The 21,360-nt window shown below is 37.1% G+C and overlaps 1 protein-coding gene and 2 long non-coding RNA genes across 3 annotated transcripts in view; 1 reads left to right on the forward strand and 2 right to left on the reverse strand.

Annotated features, from left to right (window-relative positions):
• Positions 1–21,360, reverse strand: part of LOC149104286 (uncharacterized) — a 198,784-nt gene that overhangs the window by 55,286 nt on the left and 122,138 nt on the right. The gene's annotated exons all lie outside the window — the stretch shown is intronic.
• On the forward strand, positions 917–3,797 carry LOC149104287 (uncharacterized). Its single transcript, XR_016201656.1, has 3 exons — positions 917–944; positions 1,011–1,076; positions 3,747–3,797. It is a non-coding gene; the product is annotated as an uncharacterized LOC149104287 (long non-coding RNA).
• On the reverse strand, positions 9,828–20,886 carry LOC110058921 (uncharacterized). The gene is made up of 12 exons (XM_089271965.1): positions 20,618–20,886; positions 19,596–19,757; positions 18,731–18,867; positions 17,638–18,130; positions 16,383–16,430; positions 15,423–15,602; positions 14,685–14,949; positions 13,797–13,972; positions 13,148–13,277; positions 12,774–12,945; positions 12,079–12,226; positions 9,828–11,352 (listed from the first exon to the last, which is right to left on the reverse strand). The coding sequence occupies exons 1-12, from the start codon at positions 20,676–20,678 to the stop codon at positions 11,333–11,335; spliced, it is 1,992 nt and encodes a 663-aa protein (XP_089128091.1). The 5' UTR covers positions 20,679–20,886; the 3' UTR covers positions 9,828–11,332.

Consider the following 21,360-nt stretch of genomic DNA (forward strand, 5'->3'; position numbering starts at 1 on the left):
AATATGGGAAATCCTTACAGACAGCAAATCAATAATCATGGTAACAGATCAATGAGGGTAATCCTGATCAAAGAGCAATCTTTTCAACAAACAGATCAAAAAGGGGAGTCTTTTCCACCAACATGGATAACTGCCGGTAACATATAAAAAGGGTAATCTTTACCACTGACAAATTAATGATAGTTTTCTTTACCATCAACCAATCAGCAAGGGTAACTTATACTGCTAACAATTTGGTAAGGGTAACTCTTGCCACCAACCGATCAACATACAGTGTAGGTAATCTTACCGCCAACAGAAGTAACCCTTACTGCAAACAAATAACTTTAACAGGTCTTTACCACCACTCGATCAATATCGGTAAACTTTTCGCCAACTAACAAATCATGTATCAATGATAGTAATCTTGACCACCAACAAGTCGAGAGGTAATATTTATCACCAAGCAATCATTAAGGTTAAGCTTTACCACACCTGATCAGTAAGGTTACGATCATGTAATCTCTAACGCCAGCCAATCAATAAGGGTACAAAAGTAATACCACCAACTGATCAATAAAACTAATCTTTACAACCAACCGATCAATAAGGGAAACTTTACCACCAACAGATCAACAACAGTAATCTTTATCACCTACCGATCGATAAGGGTACATGTAATCTTTACCACCAACTGATCAACAACAGTAATATTTATCACCTACCGATCAACAGCAGTAATCTTTACCACCAACTGATCAACAACAGTAATCTTTATCACCTACCGATCGATAAGGGTACATGTAATCTTTACCACCAACAGATCAACAACAGTAATCTTTATCACCTACCGATCGATAAGAGTACATGTAATCTTTACCACCAACAGATCAACAACAGTAATCTTTATCACCTACCGATCGATAAGAGTACATGTAATCTTTACCACCAACAGATCAACAACAGTAATCTTTATCACCTACCGATCGATAAGAGTACATGTAATATTTACCACCAACCGATCAATAAAGGTAATCTTTACCACCAACCGATCAACAACAGTAATCTTTATCACCTACCGATCGATAAGGGTACATGTAATATTTACCACCAACTGATCAATAAGGCTAACCTTTCCCACCAACCGATCAATAAAGGTAATCTTTGACACCAACCAGTCAATAAAGGTGATCTTTATTGCCAACCAATCAATAAGGGGAATTTTTACCATTAACAGATTAATAAAGGTAATCTTTACCACCAACCGATCAATAAAGGTAATCTTTACCACCAACCGATCAATAAGGGTAACCTTTACCACTAACTGATCAATAAAGGTTATCTTTACCATCAACCGATCAATAAGGGTAATCTTTACCACCAACCGATCAATAAAGGTAATCTTTACCACCAACCGATCAATAAGGGTAACCTTTACCACTAACTGATCAATAAAGGTTATCTTTACCACCAACCGATCAATAAGGGTAACCTTTACCACTAACTGATCAATAAAGGTTATCTTTACCACCAACCGATCAATAAGGGTAATCTTTACCACCAACCGATCAATAAAGGTAATCTTTACCACCAACCGATCAATAAAGGTAATCTTTACCATCAACTGATCAATAAAGGTAATCTTTACCACCAACCGATCAATAAAGGTAATCTTTACCACCAACCGATCAATAAGGGTAACCTTTACCACTAACTGATCAATAAAGGTTATCTTTACCACCAACCGATCAGTAAGGGTAATCTTTACCACCAACCGATCAATAAAGGTAATCTTTACCATCAACCGATCAATAAGGGTAATCTTTACCACCAACCGATCAATAAAGGTAATCTTTACCACCAACCGATCAATAAGGGTAACCTTTACCACTAACTGATCAATAAAGGTTATCTTTACCATCAACCGATCAATAAGGGTAATCTTTACCACCAACCGATCAATAAAGGTAATCTTTACCACCAACCGATCAATAAGGGTAATCTTTACCACCAACCGATCAATAAAGGTAATCTTTACCACCAACCGATCAATAAGGGTAACCTTTACCACTAACTGATCAATAAAGGTTATCTTTACCACCAACCGATCAGTAAGGGTAATCTTTACCACCAACCGATCAATAAAGGTAATCTTTACCATCAACCGATCAATAAGGGTAATCTTTACCACCAACCGATCAATAAAGGTAATCTTTACCACCAACCGATCAATAAGGGTAACCTTTACCACTAACTGATCAATAAAGGTAATCTTTACCATCAACCGATCAATAAGGGTAATCTTTACCACCAACCGATCAATAAAGGTAATCTTTACCACCAACCGATCAATAAGGGTAATCTTTACCACCAACCGATCAATAAGGGTAATCTTTACCACCAACCGATCAATAAGGGTAACCTTTACCACTAACTGATCAATAAAGGTTATCTTTACCATCAACTGATCAATAAAGGTAATCTTTACCACCAACCGATCAATAAAGGTAATCTTTACCACCAACCGATCAATAAAGGTAATCTTTACCACCAACCGATCAATAAGGGTAATCTTTACCACTAACTGATCAATAAAGGTTATCTTTACCATCAACTGATCAATAAAGGTAATCTTTACCACCAACCGATCAATAAGGGTAATCTTTACCACCAACCGATCAATAAAGGTAATCTTTACCATCAACTGATCAATAAAGGTAATCTTTACCACCAACCGATCAATAAGGGTAACCTTTACCACTAACTGATCAATAAAGGTTATCTTTACCATCAACCGATCAATAAGGGTAATCTTTACCACCAACCGATCAATAAGGGTAATCTTTACCACCAACCGATCAATAAGGGTAACCTTTACCACTAACTGATCAATAAAGGTTATCTTTACCACCAACCGATCAATAAAGGTAATCTTTACCATCAACTGATCAATAAAGATAATCTTTACCACCAACCGATCAATAAAGGTAATCTTTACCATCAACTGATCAATAAAGGTAATCTTTACCACCAACCGATCAATAAAGGTAATCTTTACCACCAACCGATCAATAAGGGTAATCTTTACCACCAACCGATCAATAAAGGTAATCTTTACCATCAACTGATCAATAAAGGTAATCTTTACCACCAACCGATCAATAAGGGTAACCTTTACCACTAACTGATCAATAAAGGTTATCTTTACCATCAACCGATCAATAAGGGTAATCTTTACCACCAACCGATCAATAAGGGTAATCTTTACCACCAACCGATCAATAAGGGTAACCTTTACCACTAACTGATCAATAAAGGTTATCTTTACCACCAACCGATCAATAAAGGTAATCTTTACCATCAACTGATCAATAAAGATAATCTTTACCACCAACCGATCAATAAAGGTAATCTTTACCATCAACTGATCAATAAAGGTAATCTTTACCACCAACCGATCAATAAAGGTAATCTTTACCACCAACCGATCAATAAAGGTAATCTTTACCATCAACTGATCAATAAAGGTAATCTTTACCACCAACCGATCAATAAAGGTAATCTTTACCATCAACTGATCAATAAAGGTAATCTTTACCACCAACCGATCAATAAAGGTAATCTTTACCACCAACCGATCAATAAAGGTAATCTTTACCACCAACCGATCAATAAGGGTAATCTTTACCATCAACTGATCAATAAAGGTAATCTTTACCACCAACCGATCAATAAAGGTAATCTTTACCACCAACCGATCAATAAAGGTAATCTTTACCACCAACTGATCAATAAAGGTAATCTTTACCACCAACCGATCAATAAAGGTAATCTTTACCATCAACTGATCAATAAAGGTAATCTTTACCACCAACCGATCAATAAAGGTAATCTTTACCACCAACCGATCAATAAAGGTAATCTTTACCATCAACTGATCAATAAAGGTAATCTTTACCACCAACCGATCAATAAAGGTAATCTTTACCATCAACTGATCAATAAAGGTAATCTTTACCACCAACCGATCAATAAAGGTAATCTTTACCATCAACTGATCAATAAAGGTAATCTTTACCACCAACCGATCAATAAAGGTAATCTTTACCACCAACCGATCAATAAAGGTAATCTTTACCATCAACCGATCAATAAAGGTAATCTTTACCACCAACCGATCAATAAAGGTAATCTTTACCATCAACTGATCAATAAAGGTAATCTTTACCACCAACCGATCAATAAAGGTAATCTTTACCACCAACCGATCAATAAAGGTAATCTTTACCACCAACCGATCAATAAAGGTAATCTTTACCATCAACTGATCAATAAAGGTAATCTTTACCATCAACTGATCAATAAAGGTAATCTTTACCACCAACCGATCAATAAAGGTAATCTTTACCACCAACCGATCAATAAAGGTAATCTTTACCATCAACTGATCAATAAAGGTAATCTTTACCACCAACCGATCAATAAAGGTAATCTTTACCACCAACCAATCAATAAAGGTAATCTTTACCATCAACTGATCAATAAAGGTAATCTTTACCACCAACCGATCAATAAAGGTAATCTTTACCACCAACCGATCAATAAAGGTAATCTTTACCACCAACCGATCAATAAGGGTAACCTTTACCACTAACTGATCAATAAAGGTTATCTTTACCATCAACTGATCAATAAAGGTAATCTTTACCACCAACCGATCAATAAAGGTAATCTTTACCATCAACTGATCAATAAAGGTAATCTTTACCACCAACCGATCAATAAAGGTAATCTTTACCACCAACCGATCAATAAAGGTAATCTTTACCATCAACTGATCAATAAAGGTAATCTTTACCACCAACCGATCAATAAAGGTAATCTTTACCATCAACTGATCAATAAAGGTAATCTTTACCACCAACCGATCAATAAAGGTAATCTTTACCATCAACTGATCAATAAAGGTAATCTTTACCACCAACCGATCAATAAAGGTAATCTTTACCACCAACCGATCAATAAAGGTAATCTTTACCATCAACCGATCAATAAAGGTAATCTTTACCACCAACCGATCAATAAAGGTAATCTTTACCATCAACTGATCAATAAAGGTAATCTTTACCACCAACCGATCAATAAAGGTAATCTTTACCACCAACCGATCAATAAAGGTAATCTTTACCACCAACCGATCAATAAAGGTAATCTTTACCATCAACTGATCAATAAAGGTAATCTTTACCATCAACTGATCAATAAAGGTAATCTTTACCACCAACCGATCAATAAAGGTAATCTTTACCACCAACCGATCAATAAAGGTAATCTTTACCATCAACTGATCAATAAAGGTAATCTTTACCACCAACCGATCAATAAAGGTAATCTTTACCACCAACCAATCAATAAAGGTAATCTTTACCATCAACTGATCAATAAAGGTAATCTTTACCACCAACCGATCAATAAAGGTAATCTTTACCACCAACCGATCAATAAAGGTAATCTTTACCACCAACCGATCAATAAGGGTAACCTTTACCACTAACTGATCAATAAAGGTTATCTTTACCACCAACCGATCAGTAAGGGTAATCTTTACCACCAACCGATCAATAAGGGTAATCTTTACCATCAACTGATCAATAAAGGTAATCTTTACCACCAACCGATCAATAAAGGTAATCTTTACCACCAACCGATCAATAAGGGTAACCTTTACCACTAACTGATCAATAAAGGTTATCTTTACCATCAACCGATCAATAAGGGTAATCTTTACCACCAACCGATCAATAAAGGTAATCTTTACCATCAACTGATCAATAAAGGTAATCTTTACCACCAACCGATCAATAAGGGTAACCTTTACCACTAACTGATCAATAAGGGTAACCTTTACCACTAACTGATCAATAAAGGTTATCTTTACCATCAACCGATCAATAAAGGTAATCTTTACCATCAACTGATCAATAAAGGTAATCTTTACCACCAACCGATCAATAAGGGTAACCTTTACCACTAACTGATCAATAAAGGTTATCTTTACCATCAACCGATCAATAAGGGTAATCTTTACCACCAACCGATCAGTAAAGGTAATCTTTACCACCAACCGATTAATAAGGGTAACCTTTACCACTAACTGATCAATAAAGGTTATCTTTACCACCAACCGATCAATAAGGGTAATCTTTACCACCAACCGATCAATAAAGGTAATCTTTACCATCAACTGATCAATAAAGGTAATCTTTACCACCAACCGATCAATAAGGGTAATCTTTACCATCAACTGATCAATAAAGGTAATCTTTACCACCAACCGATCAATAAAGGTAATCTTTACCATCAACTGATCAATAAAGGTAATCTTTACCACCAACCGATCAATAAAGGTAATCTTTACCACCAACCGATCAATAAGGGTAACCTTTACCACTAACTGATCAATAAAGGTTATCTTTACCATCAACCGATCAATAAGGGTAATCTTTACCACCAACCGATCAATAAAGGTAATCTTTACCACCAACCGATCAATAAGGGTAACCTTTACCACTAACTGATCAATAAAGGTTATCTTTACCACCAACCGATCAATAAGGGTAACCTTTACCACTAACTGATCAATAAAGGTTATCTTTACCACCAACCGATCAATAAGGGTAATCTTTACCACCAACCGATCAATAAAGGTAATCTTTACCATCAACTGATCAATAAAGGTAATCTTTACCACCAACCGATCAATAAAGGTAATCTTTACCATCAACTGATCAATAAAGGTAATCTTTACCACCAACCGATCAATAAGGGTAACCTTTACCACTAACTGATCAATAAAGGTTATCTTTACCATCAACCGATCAATAAGGGTAATCTTTACCACCAACCGATCAATAAAGGTAATCTTTACCGCCAACTGATCAATAACGGTGATCTTTACCACTAATCGATCAATAAGGGTGATCTTTACCACCAACAGATCAATAAGTGTAATCTTTACCACCAACCCATCAATAAAACTAATTTTTACCACAAACCGATTACTAAAGGTAATCTTTACCACCACCCGGACAATAAAAGTAATCTTTAAGTACCACTAACCGCTCAGTAAGGGTAATCTTTAGCACCAATTGATCAATAAGGATAACCTTTTTCCACCAACCGATCAATAAAGGGAATCTTTACCACCAACCGATCAATAAAAGTAATGTTTACCACCACCCGATCAATAAAAGTAATCTTTACCACCAACAGATCAATAAGGGTAATCTTTACCACCAATCGATCAATGAAGGTAATGTTTACCACCAAACGATTGATAAAGGCACTGTTTGCCACCAACCGATCAACAAAGGTAATCTTTACCACGAACTGGTTAACAAGCCATCAATAAGGGTGACCTTTACCACCAACCGATCAATAAAGGTAATCTTTTCGCCCAACCGATCAATAAGGCTGATCTTTACCACCACCGATCAGAAACAGCAATTTTTATCACCAACCACTCAATAAAGGTAATCTTTATACCACCAACCTATCAATAAAGGAAATCTTTACCACCAACAGCAATGAAGGTAATTTCTACCACCTGCCCATCAATAAGGGTAACTTTGCCTCCAACCGATCAATAAACACAATCTTTAACACCAAATAATCAATAAAGGTAATCTTTACCACCAAACGATCAATAAAGGTAATCTTTATCACCAACAGATCAATAAGGGTAATCCTTAACAACTACCTATCAATAAAGGTAATCTTTACCACCAAAAGATCAATAAAGGTAATCTTGATCACCAACAGATCAATAAGGGTAATCCTCAACAACTACCTATCAATAAAGGTAATCTTTACAGCCAAACGACCAATAAGGGTAACTTTACTACCAACCGATCAATAAGGGTGATCTTTACCACCAACCGATCAATAAGGGTAACCTTTACCACCACCGATCAATAAAGGTGATCTTTACCACCAAGCGATCAATAAGGGTGATCTTTACCACCAACTTCTCAATAAAGGTAATCATTACCACCGACCGATCAATAAAGGTAATCATTACCACAAACCGATCAATAAGGGTAATCTTTACCACCGAACAATCGATTAATCTTTACCACAACCTGATTGATAACGGTAATCTTTACCACGAACCTATCAATTAAGGTAATCTTAACCACCAACCAGTCAATAGGGGTTATCCTCACAACCAACTGATCAATAAGGGTAACTTTCCCAGCAACTGATCAACAAGGGTATTCTTTAACTTCAACCGATCAATAAAGGGAACTTTACCACCACCCGATTAAAAGGGTAGTCTACCACCAACCAATCAATAAGGGTAGCTTTACCACCAACCAATCAATAAAGGTGATCTTCACCTCCAACTGATCAAAAGAGGTAGCTTTACTCCCACCCGATCAAGATAGGTAGTCTACCACCAACCAATCAAGAAGGGTAACTTTGCCACCAATCAATCAATAAAAGTGATCTTTACGACCTACCCATCAATAACGGTAACCATATTACCAACTGATCGATAAGGGTAACTTTACCACTAACAGATCAATAAGGGTAATCTTGGCCACCAACCGATCTATCTGGGTAAACTTTACTACCATCCAATCAATAAAAATAATCTCTACCATTAACTGATTAATAAGGTAATCTTTACCACCAACCGATCAATAAGCTTAATCTTTACCACCAACCGATCAATAAGCTTAATGTTTACCAGTCCAACCAATCAATGAGGGTAATCTTTACCACCAACCAATCAACAAGTGTAATCTATACCACCAGCCAATCAATGACGGTAATCTTTCCCTAAAACCGATTAATAAGGGTAATCTTTAGCACCAACTGATCAATAAGGGTAATATTTACCGCCAACTGAACAATAAGTAATGTTCAAATCAATTAGGGTATTCTTTGCTGCCGTCAATTCAATAAGGGTAATCTTTACTACCAGCTGATCAATAAGGGGATAAATCCTTACCTTCAACTAATCAATAAGGGTACTTTTCACCACGAACCATTCAATAAGGGTATTCGTTACCACCAACCGATTATTTAGGGTAATCTTTTTAACCAAGAGATCTATAAACACAGCATATCGATAGGGCCGGTAGGCCTGTTTCGACCATGATAGCTATATGGGTAATTTGTACCACCAACCGTTGAAGGAGGGTTATCTTTACTGGCAACAGATAAAACTATGAGAATGTTGACCGACTTGTCCATTATGTTGTTTGTTCTTATTACTGCGAACAATTCAAAGTGGAGAGATCTATTTAATTTGTTTTTATTAATTCATTAAAGGTACGAGAAAATATTACAACAGAAAAATAGTATAAAGGGCGTTACTGAAACAGCTGCTGTTTACCGAGTTCCTGTTCTGCAGATTTTATTTTCTGCGGCGTTTGAAACCTTTTTTCCTGAGAGAGGCAACTTTTTAGACGGTTTTTTTCATTGCTGTTTTATACTTTTTATCTTCTGTGAGTTTCGTCCCCCTATAGGAAAGAAATCGCACATTTTTACATTTTCAATTCACTTTTCTCTAGAAGGAACATCAAATATCTACTCTTGAATCAAATTTTAATTTTTAATGAGTAGCGGGAAAGGCATCTCGAATATTCTCATTGAAATAAACTGAGAATCCGCTTTCCTTCAGTAGGAAATACTGGTTCTAAATAAGTTCGATAGTACCTCATACCATAGAACGCAAAAACAGCAGTAGAACTGCGCTATGCAACGTATGATCGCGGGAGTCCCAAGTGAAAGCATGCATGCCTGAGAAATTTGATCGATTCCAAAGAATACCGATAAAGTTGTAGCTCAAGTTTTATTCCACTTTTAAAAGGATACCAGAAGCTAAAACAGGCCCAGAAATAAGAGCTTTGTGACTACAGTGCAGTAAATTGTCATCGAGTGCTTTTGTACATAAAATGAATACATTTTTATAATATTACGTCAGTTCTCTGGATACTATTACCAAAGTGTAACGTGTTTTCGTAACCTAAAAAAATTAACTTGAGAAAAAATCGCCTGTTTGTTCTGAATACCTGGCCTTAGTAAAAGTGGTGAATGGTAATTGTGATACTAGCGTTTTATTTGTCGCGCCCGAGATATTGGTGACTTTTTAAATTGTGAGGCCGGACTTGTAAGTGCTTTCAAAAGCGAAACTTAAAGACTTGTGAAATTCGACGAAAATTTTGCGAGGCCCGCGGTGTTTGAAAGACCATTCACTACGTACTCCTTGATTTGGAAATTCAAGACTTTTCTTGCTAAACATTGAAACTTCAAGATTTGGAAATTTAAGATTTGGCTTGCCAAATATTGCAAATTCAAGATTTGGCTTGCCAAATATTGAAACTTCAGGATTTGTTGTGCCCAATATTGAAACTTCGAGATTTGGAAATTCAAGATTTGGCTTGTCAGGATTGGGCTTGCTTGATATTAAAAATTTAGGGTTTGGGATGCCAAATATTGAAAATTCGAGATCTTCCCTGCCAAATATGACAGTTCAAGATTTGAAAATTGAAGATTTCGAAATTTAAGATTTGGCCCGTCAAATACTGAAAATTCGAGATTTGGACATTCAAGATTTCGCCTGCCGAATATTGAAAATTCAAAATTTGGAAATTCAAGAATTGGCTCGCCAAATATTAAAAATTCAAGATTTGGACATTTAAGATTTGGCCTATCAAATATTGAAAATTCAAAATTTGGAAATTCAAGATTTGATTTGCCAAACATTGAAAATTCTGGATTTGGAAATTCAAGATTTCGCCTACCAATTGCAAATTTTGAAAATTCCAAATTTGGAAATAAAAGATTTAGCGTGCCGAATATTGAAACTTCGAGATTTAGAGGTTATGAATGGTAAATGCAAGACTTGCATTATTCTTTTTGAGCCGGAGACATTTTTGGCTTTTTAAATTGCGTAAAAAAACGGTCCCGGCGATCTGTGAAAATTTTGCGAGATCCATTGTTTTTTAAAGGTCCATTCAGACGGTACGAGGAACTTTCCTTCCTTTTTCCCCAGAGGGTCTCTGATGGTCAGGTCCGTTACTCTGTCTACTGACTTATTTCATAAGTAAAAAGCAACATTAAATTCTTTGAGTTTCTGTATTTTCCCTGTAGGTTAACCCATGGCCCACGATGTAATTACAGCTCACTCGATCTCTCCTCAAGTCGTGGTGTAAGTTCCGTTACAGGCCTGTAAATCCCAACAGGTGCAAAGCAGGTTCTGGACTTTATTTTGTGTGACACATGTTGAAATACCCTCGAATCTTGGCTTGCCGTGTTATCGACGTTTCTTCGTCTTAATATGTCAGAGCTCGTAAGGATCAGCTGAAAATATATGCAACGGAACAATATCAACAACAACAACAACAACAACAACAATAACATTATCAGTGTAAAAGCAAGCAGTTTAAACGAGTCTTAAGATGCAGGCAATAAGACATTTGTAGGAAAGTTTCCTAATTGGCCAAAAATTAACATTTTCAATCACTCAGAACTTTGATACGAGCAACTTTCTGACCTTGGAATTTTGTAAGGTTGTGTTCTTTGTTTGCCTAATTTTGCAATTTTACCTAATTCAATTCATCATGACCAAGAAAGCAGTTTTTATCACGTGACTGCAAACCACCAAAAAACCGATAGGCAAACCAATAAGAAACAATTATTTCAAAAGATCAACAGAAAGCCATGCACATAGTCTTCGTGTCAGTAAATCATATCTGCCTTTTACTACCTTCTTGCCATGCAGGTTTCTATCGATTTTAATTGTCTGCGGCTCCTCAAGGCTAGTTCCAGATAGGGAAAATGAAAAAAAAATGTATGAAACTAAAACGTCCAAAGACCTTCACAGTTTGATTAAAAAGAAAAGATAGTAGGAATTGAGGCTTAAAATCAATCGACTCTGAAGTATTTAATGATGTTGTGCGTGTGTTTGAAGCTTACATTTTTTTGGCCATCTGAATGCCAATCTTTACATTTCAAACGACCAGACCATGAAAACTCAAAAACACAGATTAATCTTTACGTCTGTAAATCTCTGAAGCAATATGTTACCATTTCTAAGTGAACATCTGTACAACTCCATTCTAAGGCATGACTTCTGATACCACTGAACCGGGTTAATTCGGACATACCGAGCAATCACAGAGGGTTCTATTGGACTGGGCTTTACCAGCAGTGGATGTGTGGTGCCATCGAATACCTGAAATGTGGTTCACAAATTAAATTGGACGTAAGAGTGTAGTCCACAAGATCGAATAAACAGATATCAGACATACAAAACAAGAGAACATTTTTTCTTATGTCGTTAATTTTGGGACATTTTGTTCCTGCTATTTCGTTGTTTTTGAGTACTCGCGTTGATGACCTAGCATTCTTGTTAAGTGCGATGAATTTGTTGTTGTTGCTTTGTTTTTGCGTTTGAGTAACCTTGCAGTTGCCAGTGTCGACGGGCAAGCTTCAGTTTACCTGTTAAAATGTGGAAAGTTCTTTTCCACTTCTTTTGCTTCAAGTATTCCATTTTCTTTATATCTCATTAAAAAAAAACAAAAAAACCAGCAACCTCAAGCTCTATTCCCCTTAAAGGACACCGTACATGATATTACAAGTGGAATCCACTACCCCGACCGTTGGTAACAAAAATAACTTAAGATAAATATAACATACTGGACGCCAAATTGTCCGTGAAACTTTGAATGCAGGCAAATCGTTTGAAGAGAGGACAGTGATAACATATTTGTCTCTCGTACCTTAGTACCAAGTCCATTTTCTGTGTAATTAAACCATGCAGTACCATCCAGACTAAAACTCAATGTGAACTTGCGCACAAACCAGTAGTCAGCTTCCTGTCCCTGGGTAGCCACGCCTTGTATTTCGTCCGCGTAGCCCAGGTCAAGTTGAAAGTATGGATTTGTGTCACCCCTAGAAATGATAAGAATTATCGTTCATAATTTTTTAAGGGTCTCTGTCCGATGTGATATTCTAAAAATATGTGTACATAGATGACATGAAAAACTCTCGGGTTGTTTGTCAATGCTAGTAGGATAAATTCTCAAGAATTTGCTACTTCCTACTAGGGTTTATGTTGTAGTTTGGTAGCAAATGTAATAAACTGCGTTCATACCCTCTCGCGCACCAAGCGCTCGTTCTGTTTCGAAGTCTTCCATAAGGCGCCACAAAATTACTGTTTAGCACAGAACTGCTGCTAAGGCGTGAGTCACTCATTAATCCAATCTGCAGGCCGTAACTACAATCTGGACGACATTGATAAACAAAGATAAATACATGTATCTTACTGGTGCTTCATTACTTACAAAAAAGAGACCCACATCAGTACCTCTGTACACCTGGATCACAATGCCATTTGTGACCAATGATATTGAGATTTTTTTTATTAAATTCTGACATTGAAGCACATAGTACGTTGCTGCAAAATATTGATATTAACAATTCCACAGTAAAATGACATGTTCATAATCCGCTGAAAAGAAGCAAAATACAATACTAAGTAGGAGGAGTTTTAGGACTTAACCCATATATCAGGAACAATATCCTAAGGTTGGCCATATTCAGAGAGCGGTGGGAGACCTTTGTTTCCAGCTTGTGAGTGAGTGAGTGAGTGCCGAGTAGTTGGCGTATGAATAGTTCCCTCAATATATTTGTGCCTTTTTCTGGCGTTCTACGTTTACGTTGTTTAGTTTAGCCAATTAATTTTTGGATGATACATTTTTACTTGCTATGAATTGATTGATTAGTGAACTAAATGCCTTTACCAGGGTTTGGAAACGTAAAAACCCGTTTGAACGCATCCCATCCTTCGGCACATTTCCTGCCTAAGACTACAACGTCTCCTTCGGCCGGTGTGTTACTGCTGACTGACTGCAGGCATAATCCTCCAGTAAGGTACTGGATGGCTTTCCCATAAGCCATACCTTTAGTCTTTTGAAATCTAAATTACCAGCAAGATCACGAAGGTTAAATAATACGATTATGATGATGCTTTGAGGTTTAGTTTCAACGTTAATGTTTATGACCTACTAACATACACTTGCAGAAACTGTTAATTGATGCCCTGTGCCCTCCTCACATGGCTCCCTTAACCCAGAAAACCTTTTAATTCAAGATCCTGCATTGCCTAGATAGCGTAGTTTTAAAAATTAGTCTAACTTTATGTTCTTTGTTGTGAGTAAAAATAGTGCTTCCAGTGTGGCGATCGCTGATGGGCATTCTCTCACAATAAACTTCTTTTTAATCCGATCCATGATTTTTGTTTACTGAATTTTCGGTGGCCTCTGTCCACCTCCATCAGAGTTGCAAAAGCCGTTTGTTATTGCTCACGCTATATATAACTCCGCGCTTATTGCCGTTTAATTGATTTTAAAATCAACGGCAAGTAAGTGCGAGGGAGCGGTTTCTTCTCGTTGATAGGGGCGCCGCTGTTCTTTGTTCAAATTATTTCCCAATCCTCTTGACAACCCTCTAGAACTTTGGTTCAGACTGTTTACCTGTTGGTTGTTGTTGTTTTTGTTATCAAACTATCCTAGTTTACAATGTAAGCTTCCTTAGTTCTGAATCTACATTTGAATTTAATTTGGTACACCTAGCAATGATTTGATACATGTACGTTGGAATGTTAAAGAGCTGAATATTTCATCTCTGACCTGTGTACACGGTCATCACAGGCATGAAACGATAACCCGACTTGAGTGCCTTCAGTGGGGACGCTGTCATTTGTCAGCGGCTTAACACACATCTCTGAGCATGCGTGCTGAAGGGAGTCGTCATCGCGTAGAAGGAACCATGTGGAGTCGCTAATGCAGTCTGTATCAAATACGAGGACTTCTGATTCATTCACTGCGCATGAACGGGATTTGGGAATTAAGCATAATCCATCGGGGCTTCGAAGAGGACTGTGCTTGGCAGAACCTAGGAGAGTGAATCATTGTAAAGAAATCAGTATCATCCAAAGTCCTCTTTTGTGTAGTGGAACACGCTCGCTGAACTGTTGGCAAGTGATATCAAGTTAGTGTCACGTTAGTGCCACCATGGACTTTGATTTTACGCACGCAAAAGATTAAATTATTTTCAACAAGTTACATCCTGTTTACAAATAAGAACTTACACCTTTAGCAAAGATTAACTTTCTTGTTCGTAAGATCGATTTTTTCACAGTATTTTGCACGTTTCAGGGACCCAAAAGTTGTGGCACCTAGAACTAGTGACTCTCACTTTAAATTAGCCACTCATCACTCAAACGTAGTAAGATTTGAGGGCAACGTACTGATCGTCAGTTACAAAGTTTGCCGCATATCTTCATTGCACAGCCCATTAATACGTTTTAAGGTTTATGCATTGGGCGTTATAATGAATAAGAGCGACATCCCATATGCCATTCTTACCATCACATGGTGGCCACGGTTTGCACACGAGTGTTTCACGTGACGGGCCCAGTTCAGTGCAGTCTTTCCCCCCATTTGCAGGTCGCGGGTTGTTACAGTATCTTGCTCTGACCTTGTAACCGGTTGAACAGGTTTTGCTGCATGTGCTCCATGCAGACCAAGCACTGTACCCTCCGTGAACTTCATTAAAGCAGCAAGGGTATAAATGATTAGTATAGGATAAGTTCCTGCCCCCTCCTGCCTTCCCTACTCCAAGAAAATTAGGTCCTAAATATTTTATTAGCAGAAAAAAAGCCCTCCAGTAATTATACTCTTTCCGCATTCTAGTTTTCAATAAGTTTGAACGGTTTGAGCATAAAGAGAGGTTATGATTTCTTTCCAGTTTTAATTAATCATTAATAGCAGGGCTTGGTTTTGCATGTTCAAGGAACTGTAATGTTATATGGCGATTGTATTTTTTTGCTTTCTATTTTGTTTATATGGAAATAATTTCACAGACAGCATTTGCTCCCTTCTAGGCGCACGGTATAAGCTCAATCTTTTCTTCAATACAAACTACATCTCCGAAATAGGGACTACCCGAAAATAAATCAAAATCGAAATATCAACGCATCTTCCTAAACTGCTGATGGTTTATGCACAAGGTCTACTGTTGGTTTTAAGAAAATAGTTTCAATTATTTTTGCTGCGCGTGGGGTTCACTAATATTTAACGTTTTGCGCTTACCTCTACCTTACAATCATGTTAAGAATTCCACATTAAACATTAGTAGGCATGTTTTGGTGCTAAGGCTTTGAAACCGTTAAACTGACTGATAAATATTCCTCATTGGAACCCTTTGATAGAAAAGTTCCGAGAAGTTTCTGATTGCCATCATAGTCATGCCGTGGAGTTTTTAATGATAAGAGGCCAACCCAAACATAATTAATGAGATATACGTGAAAAAAAGTGTCACTCTACCTGGCAAAGGTGTTTCGACAGGACAAGCAATGTCTGGTTCTTTGTAATCTGAGAAAATATTTAATGTAGGTTACTCTTTATAAGCGCAGGTACCCAATGAAGACCAGACGGTTAATTTGCTGCTAGAAGAAAGTGTACAGCTAGCAAAATACTTAAAAAGGAATTTTTGCTGTCCTTCAGGCATTAAATCAATGTTCTACCATGTAGAGAAAAAGCGTTCTAGTAGGCTCTATTAAATTAATAATGTTAGTTGGGAGACAGTAATAAAATTCAATGTATGTAGGATATATGAGCGAAATGGTCATACTAGCCGGTATTATCTACAGCCTTATAAGGTCGAACCTCCTACAGAATGATAAATCTTCAACATGAAATATGACGTGACACTAATGCTAGCGTTCCATCAACAAACTTTAATGTAACAACCAATGCAGAATTTGTTTTTTAACAAACAGCACCACATGAAAGTAATGCTCACACTGGAATTTCATCTATAGGATTAAAAGTTAGAATTACCTTAAACTGCTTGAGACCACATCACTTTACTTACTCTTGAATTAGGCCATTCCACAAATATCCGGATATTTTTGGGGATATTTAGAAGTTTCCAAGATATTTAGAAATATTAAGATATTGAGAAAATTTGGGGATATTTAGAAATATTTGGAACTTTTCGGGGCTTAATTAACCCTGTGCATGCTGTGTTTTCTTCGCTATTTTCTTGAAACAATACTCAGCTCTGTGACAAAAATATTAAGTTTAACGATTTTCCACTTGAAAAATGTATTCTATCTCGACTAAAAGCGCTAAAGCAGCTATTTCCCAAAACGGTGGATGGTGGTAACATCGAATTGCCAGAATCTTGCTCCCCAGCTCCAACTACTACAAGACAGGGCTCCTGCACAAGAACAGTTTAAAAACTCTAGCCTAAGTAATTCAAAAGCAGTTTATTTTGAAAATAAAAATGCGAGATATATATTTAGAGGGTTTTTCGAGATATTTAGAAAAGTTTCGCAGAATCACCGGAAAGATAATTAGGCGGTTTTACGTGATATTTGTGGAAAGGCCTGACTTGAATTGTCTTAATGCTCAACGTAAAAGTCGTTAATCCAAAAAAATTGAGCTTGCAAAACTATACGATGTAAAACGTGAGGGTGCAAAAATGTATCTCGCGCACAAAAAGCGATGTATCTCGTTCTTGTATCGCAGAAATTATTTGTTCCTTACTTGGGTTGACAAAAATACTTTAACATACCTTTCTTCCCTTCCTTTAACCAGTACCATATTTTGCCAGGATATATCATGTCCAAGAAAATCCAGGGAGCAGGGTTATAAGGCCACAAGTGACGCGAGACTATTGTTCCCCAGGGTATTTGCTCTATCAGTTTGTCATTGGTTGTCAGCAGAGCCAAATCGTCTAGCCTTGGCAACCAGGGCATTCGATCGCTTACGGCAAAAGGTCCGCTTTTCCAGTTGTCGAATTTCTTAAGCATCGTGACTTCAGTTAAATTAGCAAATTTCCCAGTAAACGTGTAGTGATTCGGAGCCTGCCAAACTCCGCCCCACCTGCCTGGTTGATTTGCATCAAGGCGGTACAGAAAGGGACTGCTGTTTGTTGGGTCGTGCTTGATAATGTCAGCTTTTCCTAATATGGAAAAGTCTGCCCTGCCGATTTTCCTTGCAGTGGCGTACGCGTTACGCTGAAGTACTGTTCTGTCGTTCCATCCTTTGTTAGTGACAGCTTGCACCTGAATCGTTGTAGACAGAAAATAATTATAGTTATAGTTACCTATAAAGAGTGATTTAGACTATAACGTTCTGAGATTTATCGTTCGTAAACCGTCCTTGGTATCTGCGTATCTGCTATAGTTAACTAATTAAGTATTATTTCAACCTTTCCTTCAATTTAAAAGATTTATTTTTTTCAATAGTAATGTGTACTCCCTGGAACACAAATTGTGACCTTCAAACTGAAAATATTGCACAGCACAAGTTTTGAAAACGGCTTAACTTCCGTAGAAAATGGTGAAGATACTGGGTACGTTCACGTTGCGACGTCATTGTTGCTTACGAGGAGGGACAGAATTGAAGTTATTTTGCCGTTTACCAAGCTGCTTTATCAGTTGTTGTCGAGCGGTATTTGGAAAACACTACTCTGAAAAAAAAAAATAGTGCAGTTTTCAGGTCCCATAAAAGATCTAAATTGTAAGTTTATGTAAAATAATTCGAAAATAAGCAGAACCTGATCTCATTTGTCATACAGTACATGGAGGACTAAAATTATAGGATTAAATCTTTAAGGTGCTTTACAACGGCGTGTAATCTCTTGTTCAAATTTCTGATTTTACCAGTAGAGTCCAGCCGCCTCCAAACCTTCGTGATTGGTCACACACTGTTTCCACAGGTCTCTCACAGGGTCCATCAACAAATAACTTGTACACTCCATCAATTTCATAACCGTCCTCGAAATACTGCCTGCAGCTTACTGCAAAGCAAAACACAAAAAAACCGACAAACAACGAATACAACATACATCTCCAACTTGGAAACAATTTGGGCTTAGAACTCCGCATATACTATTTATAATTAGAAAAACACGCGGGTTTCTTTATAGTTTTCAGTTTGCGAGAACGCAAAAATTTGTGCAACTTATCCGAGAAACAGGCGAAAACAGCGATTTTAATGTAGAACAGTAATCGCCTATGCCTGGCATCAAGATGACTTGTTTTTGATCAATCTACAACCTCAGTTTAGCCCCTCTTTAATAATTAGATTATGCGCTCGAGATTTCTATCGCGTGATAGTTGACGAGGGCGCATGCCGAGTCAACTGTCAACGTTGTGTTGTGTCTGTAACCATTGTGTTCTATTCGTATCAGAGGTTCCGGGTAGCAAGTGGGGAGTGTTCACATCTGACAATGTTTATTTCAGGGTCAGGTAGCAGCTCTCACAGGGTTTTACATCAATGGCTCGATACTCATCGATACTCGATACTCGATACTCGACACAACAGAACAAGCAACAGAAACAATGCCCCTATTCCCAAAACAACAACAGCTGTATCACTTTGATGACAAAAAGAATAGGCCATTTCCGAGTTGTCTTAAGCCTAGAGGCTACAGGTAATTCAGAAAATAGATTACAAATGGTATTACGAGCCTGCGAAAGTTGTTACACTTCGTCATTTCTACGATGGCTATAAACCAAAACTTACAGTAGCACTTTGTTTTGTAACATGTGGACACTTGAAGAGTTCGTCCCTGACAGTCTCCATCACGGATGCAAGAGCGAACACGATATCTCAATCCTCCTGATCCACAGTACTGACTACACGCTGACCAGCGAGACCACGGGCCGAAATCTCTCTCGTCACCCACTTTGTAATAAGATCAAAATAAAAAAGATCCAAATTTCATCTTGAAGTCCTCTCTGAATCCTTGGGTAAATTGTTCTATCTTTTGAGATTGTTACAAAATCAAACACATTTTCTTTTAAACAGTTTCGCACCTTTGAAGGAGACGCAGAAGTGACCTCGATATGGCCCTTACAAGATTTTGTAGTTCATTCAAAAGGAAGAAAATATATGCCTGTTTCCATGTTATTTCACATGTGCTTCAGAGCTTTACACTTTGATGAACACAAACGTTAGTAAATCAAGATAAAGTGTAAAGTTATTGTACATTTAATTAAGTTTGCCCTATTTTGAAGTGGATGTGTTTTAATTTTTCAATATGATCTTAGAATAATTAAATGCCAATGGATTTGTAATTGCTCACCAATATGATTGAAAGTGAAAACAACGAAAAAAGCACTTTCAAGTATAGGTTACTATTTGCAAAATTACAGAAACTTCTCGGAGTAATTAAGTCTAATTATTTTCCACGTAACATTGAAAAATAAAGACCATAAATTCTCTCTTTTTTAAAGGTTCAAACACTAGAGCGTAAACATAATAAGCCAGCTTGTTTATCACGTTAAAATTGAGACTTAAAAACACATGCACTGGTCGACTAAACACAATGTTTAAATGGTTTACAAGTACAGCAGGTTATACTATGGAATAGCTTCAGGTCAACGCTTATTTACAATGACAGCATGCTTGGATGAAAATAATGAAAATGGAAAAAAAATTGTGGGTGAAAGTCATAAATTCAGCTGAAAGTATTGATTCTCTATATTTTTACAAAGTTTTGTGTAATTTTGTGGCTAGACAATAACATTTTTTTTTCTACTTACCTGCTATTGCCAAAACAGAGATGATCCCAAACAATATGGCAGGTAAAGAAACCTGTGACATACCGCTGGTCCCACGGCAATTAGATTGAAATGTACTCCTGAAACACGATCTTCACCATTGAAAGCAAGTTTTTTTAGAGCGTGAAGATAAAATACAGAATGTCCTTCAACGTTTCTTATTTACCCTAAACAAAGACTAAAACCAACTTGACCGGTGAATTAAAGCATTGTTATGAAAAAGTTCAATTTGAGAGTTTTTTTAATTTATGTTGTTATGACATCATTGTAAGTTGTGATTTTCAAGATCCACTCGTTGACTTTGAAAATTGACATTTGCCAAGTTCTTCACATTGACTGGTTTTTGAATGGGAAGTGCATCTGCCGGCTGGTGACAGCATTCTTTTGATTGGCATTTTTTGGTTGAGCGGTGTCTTTTGATGTGCTTGAATGAAAAGTCACTAGGGCCATTCGCCTCACCGCTCAAAGGCAACGTTTCACAAAGAAAACTTAAGACTTAGTTGACGTGCGTGCTAAACATTGTGTCCACTATATACGCCTCTACTGGATATGACGAGATCTTTATATCTTAGGCAAATTTTCAGATACATTTGTGTGTGTTCCAAGAAAAGCGAAAAGAATAACACTCCTTGAAGAACTTTTATCTCTCTTTAAAAGGATAGAATAGTCATATTTTCCCCGCGCTCCTCTCCCTTCCCGCACCAAAAAAAAAAAACAGAATCAAA

The sequence above is a fragment of the Orbicella faveolata genome, unplaced genomic scaffold (assembly GCF_042242905.1).
Source record: "Orbicella faveolata isolate gen_17 unplaced genomic scaffold, um_ofav_v1 contig_34, whole genome shotgun sequence".
Lineage (NCBI taxonomy): Eukaryota > Metazoa > Cnidaria > Anthozoa > Scleractinia > Merulinidae > Orbicella > Orbicella faveolata.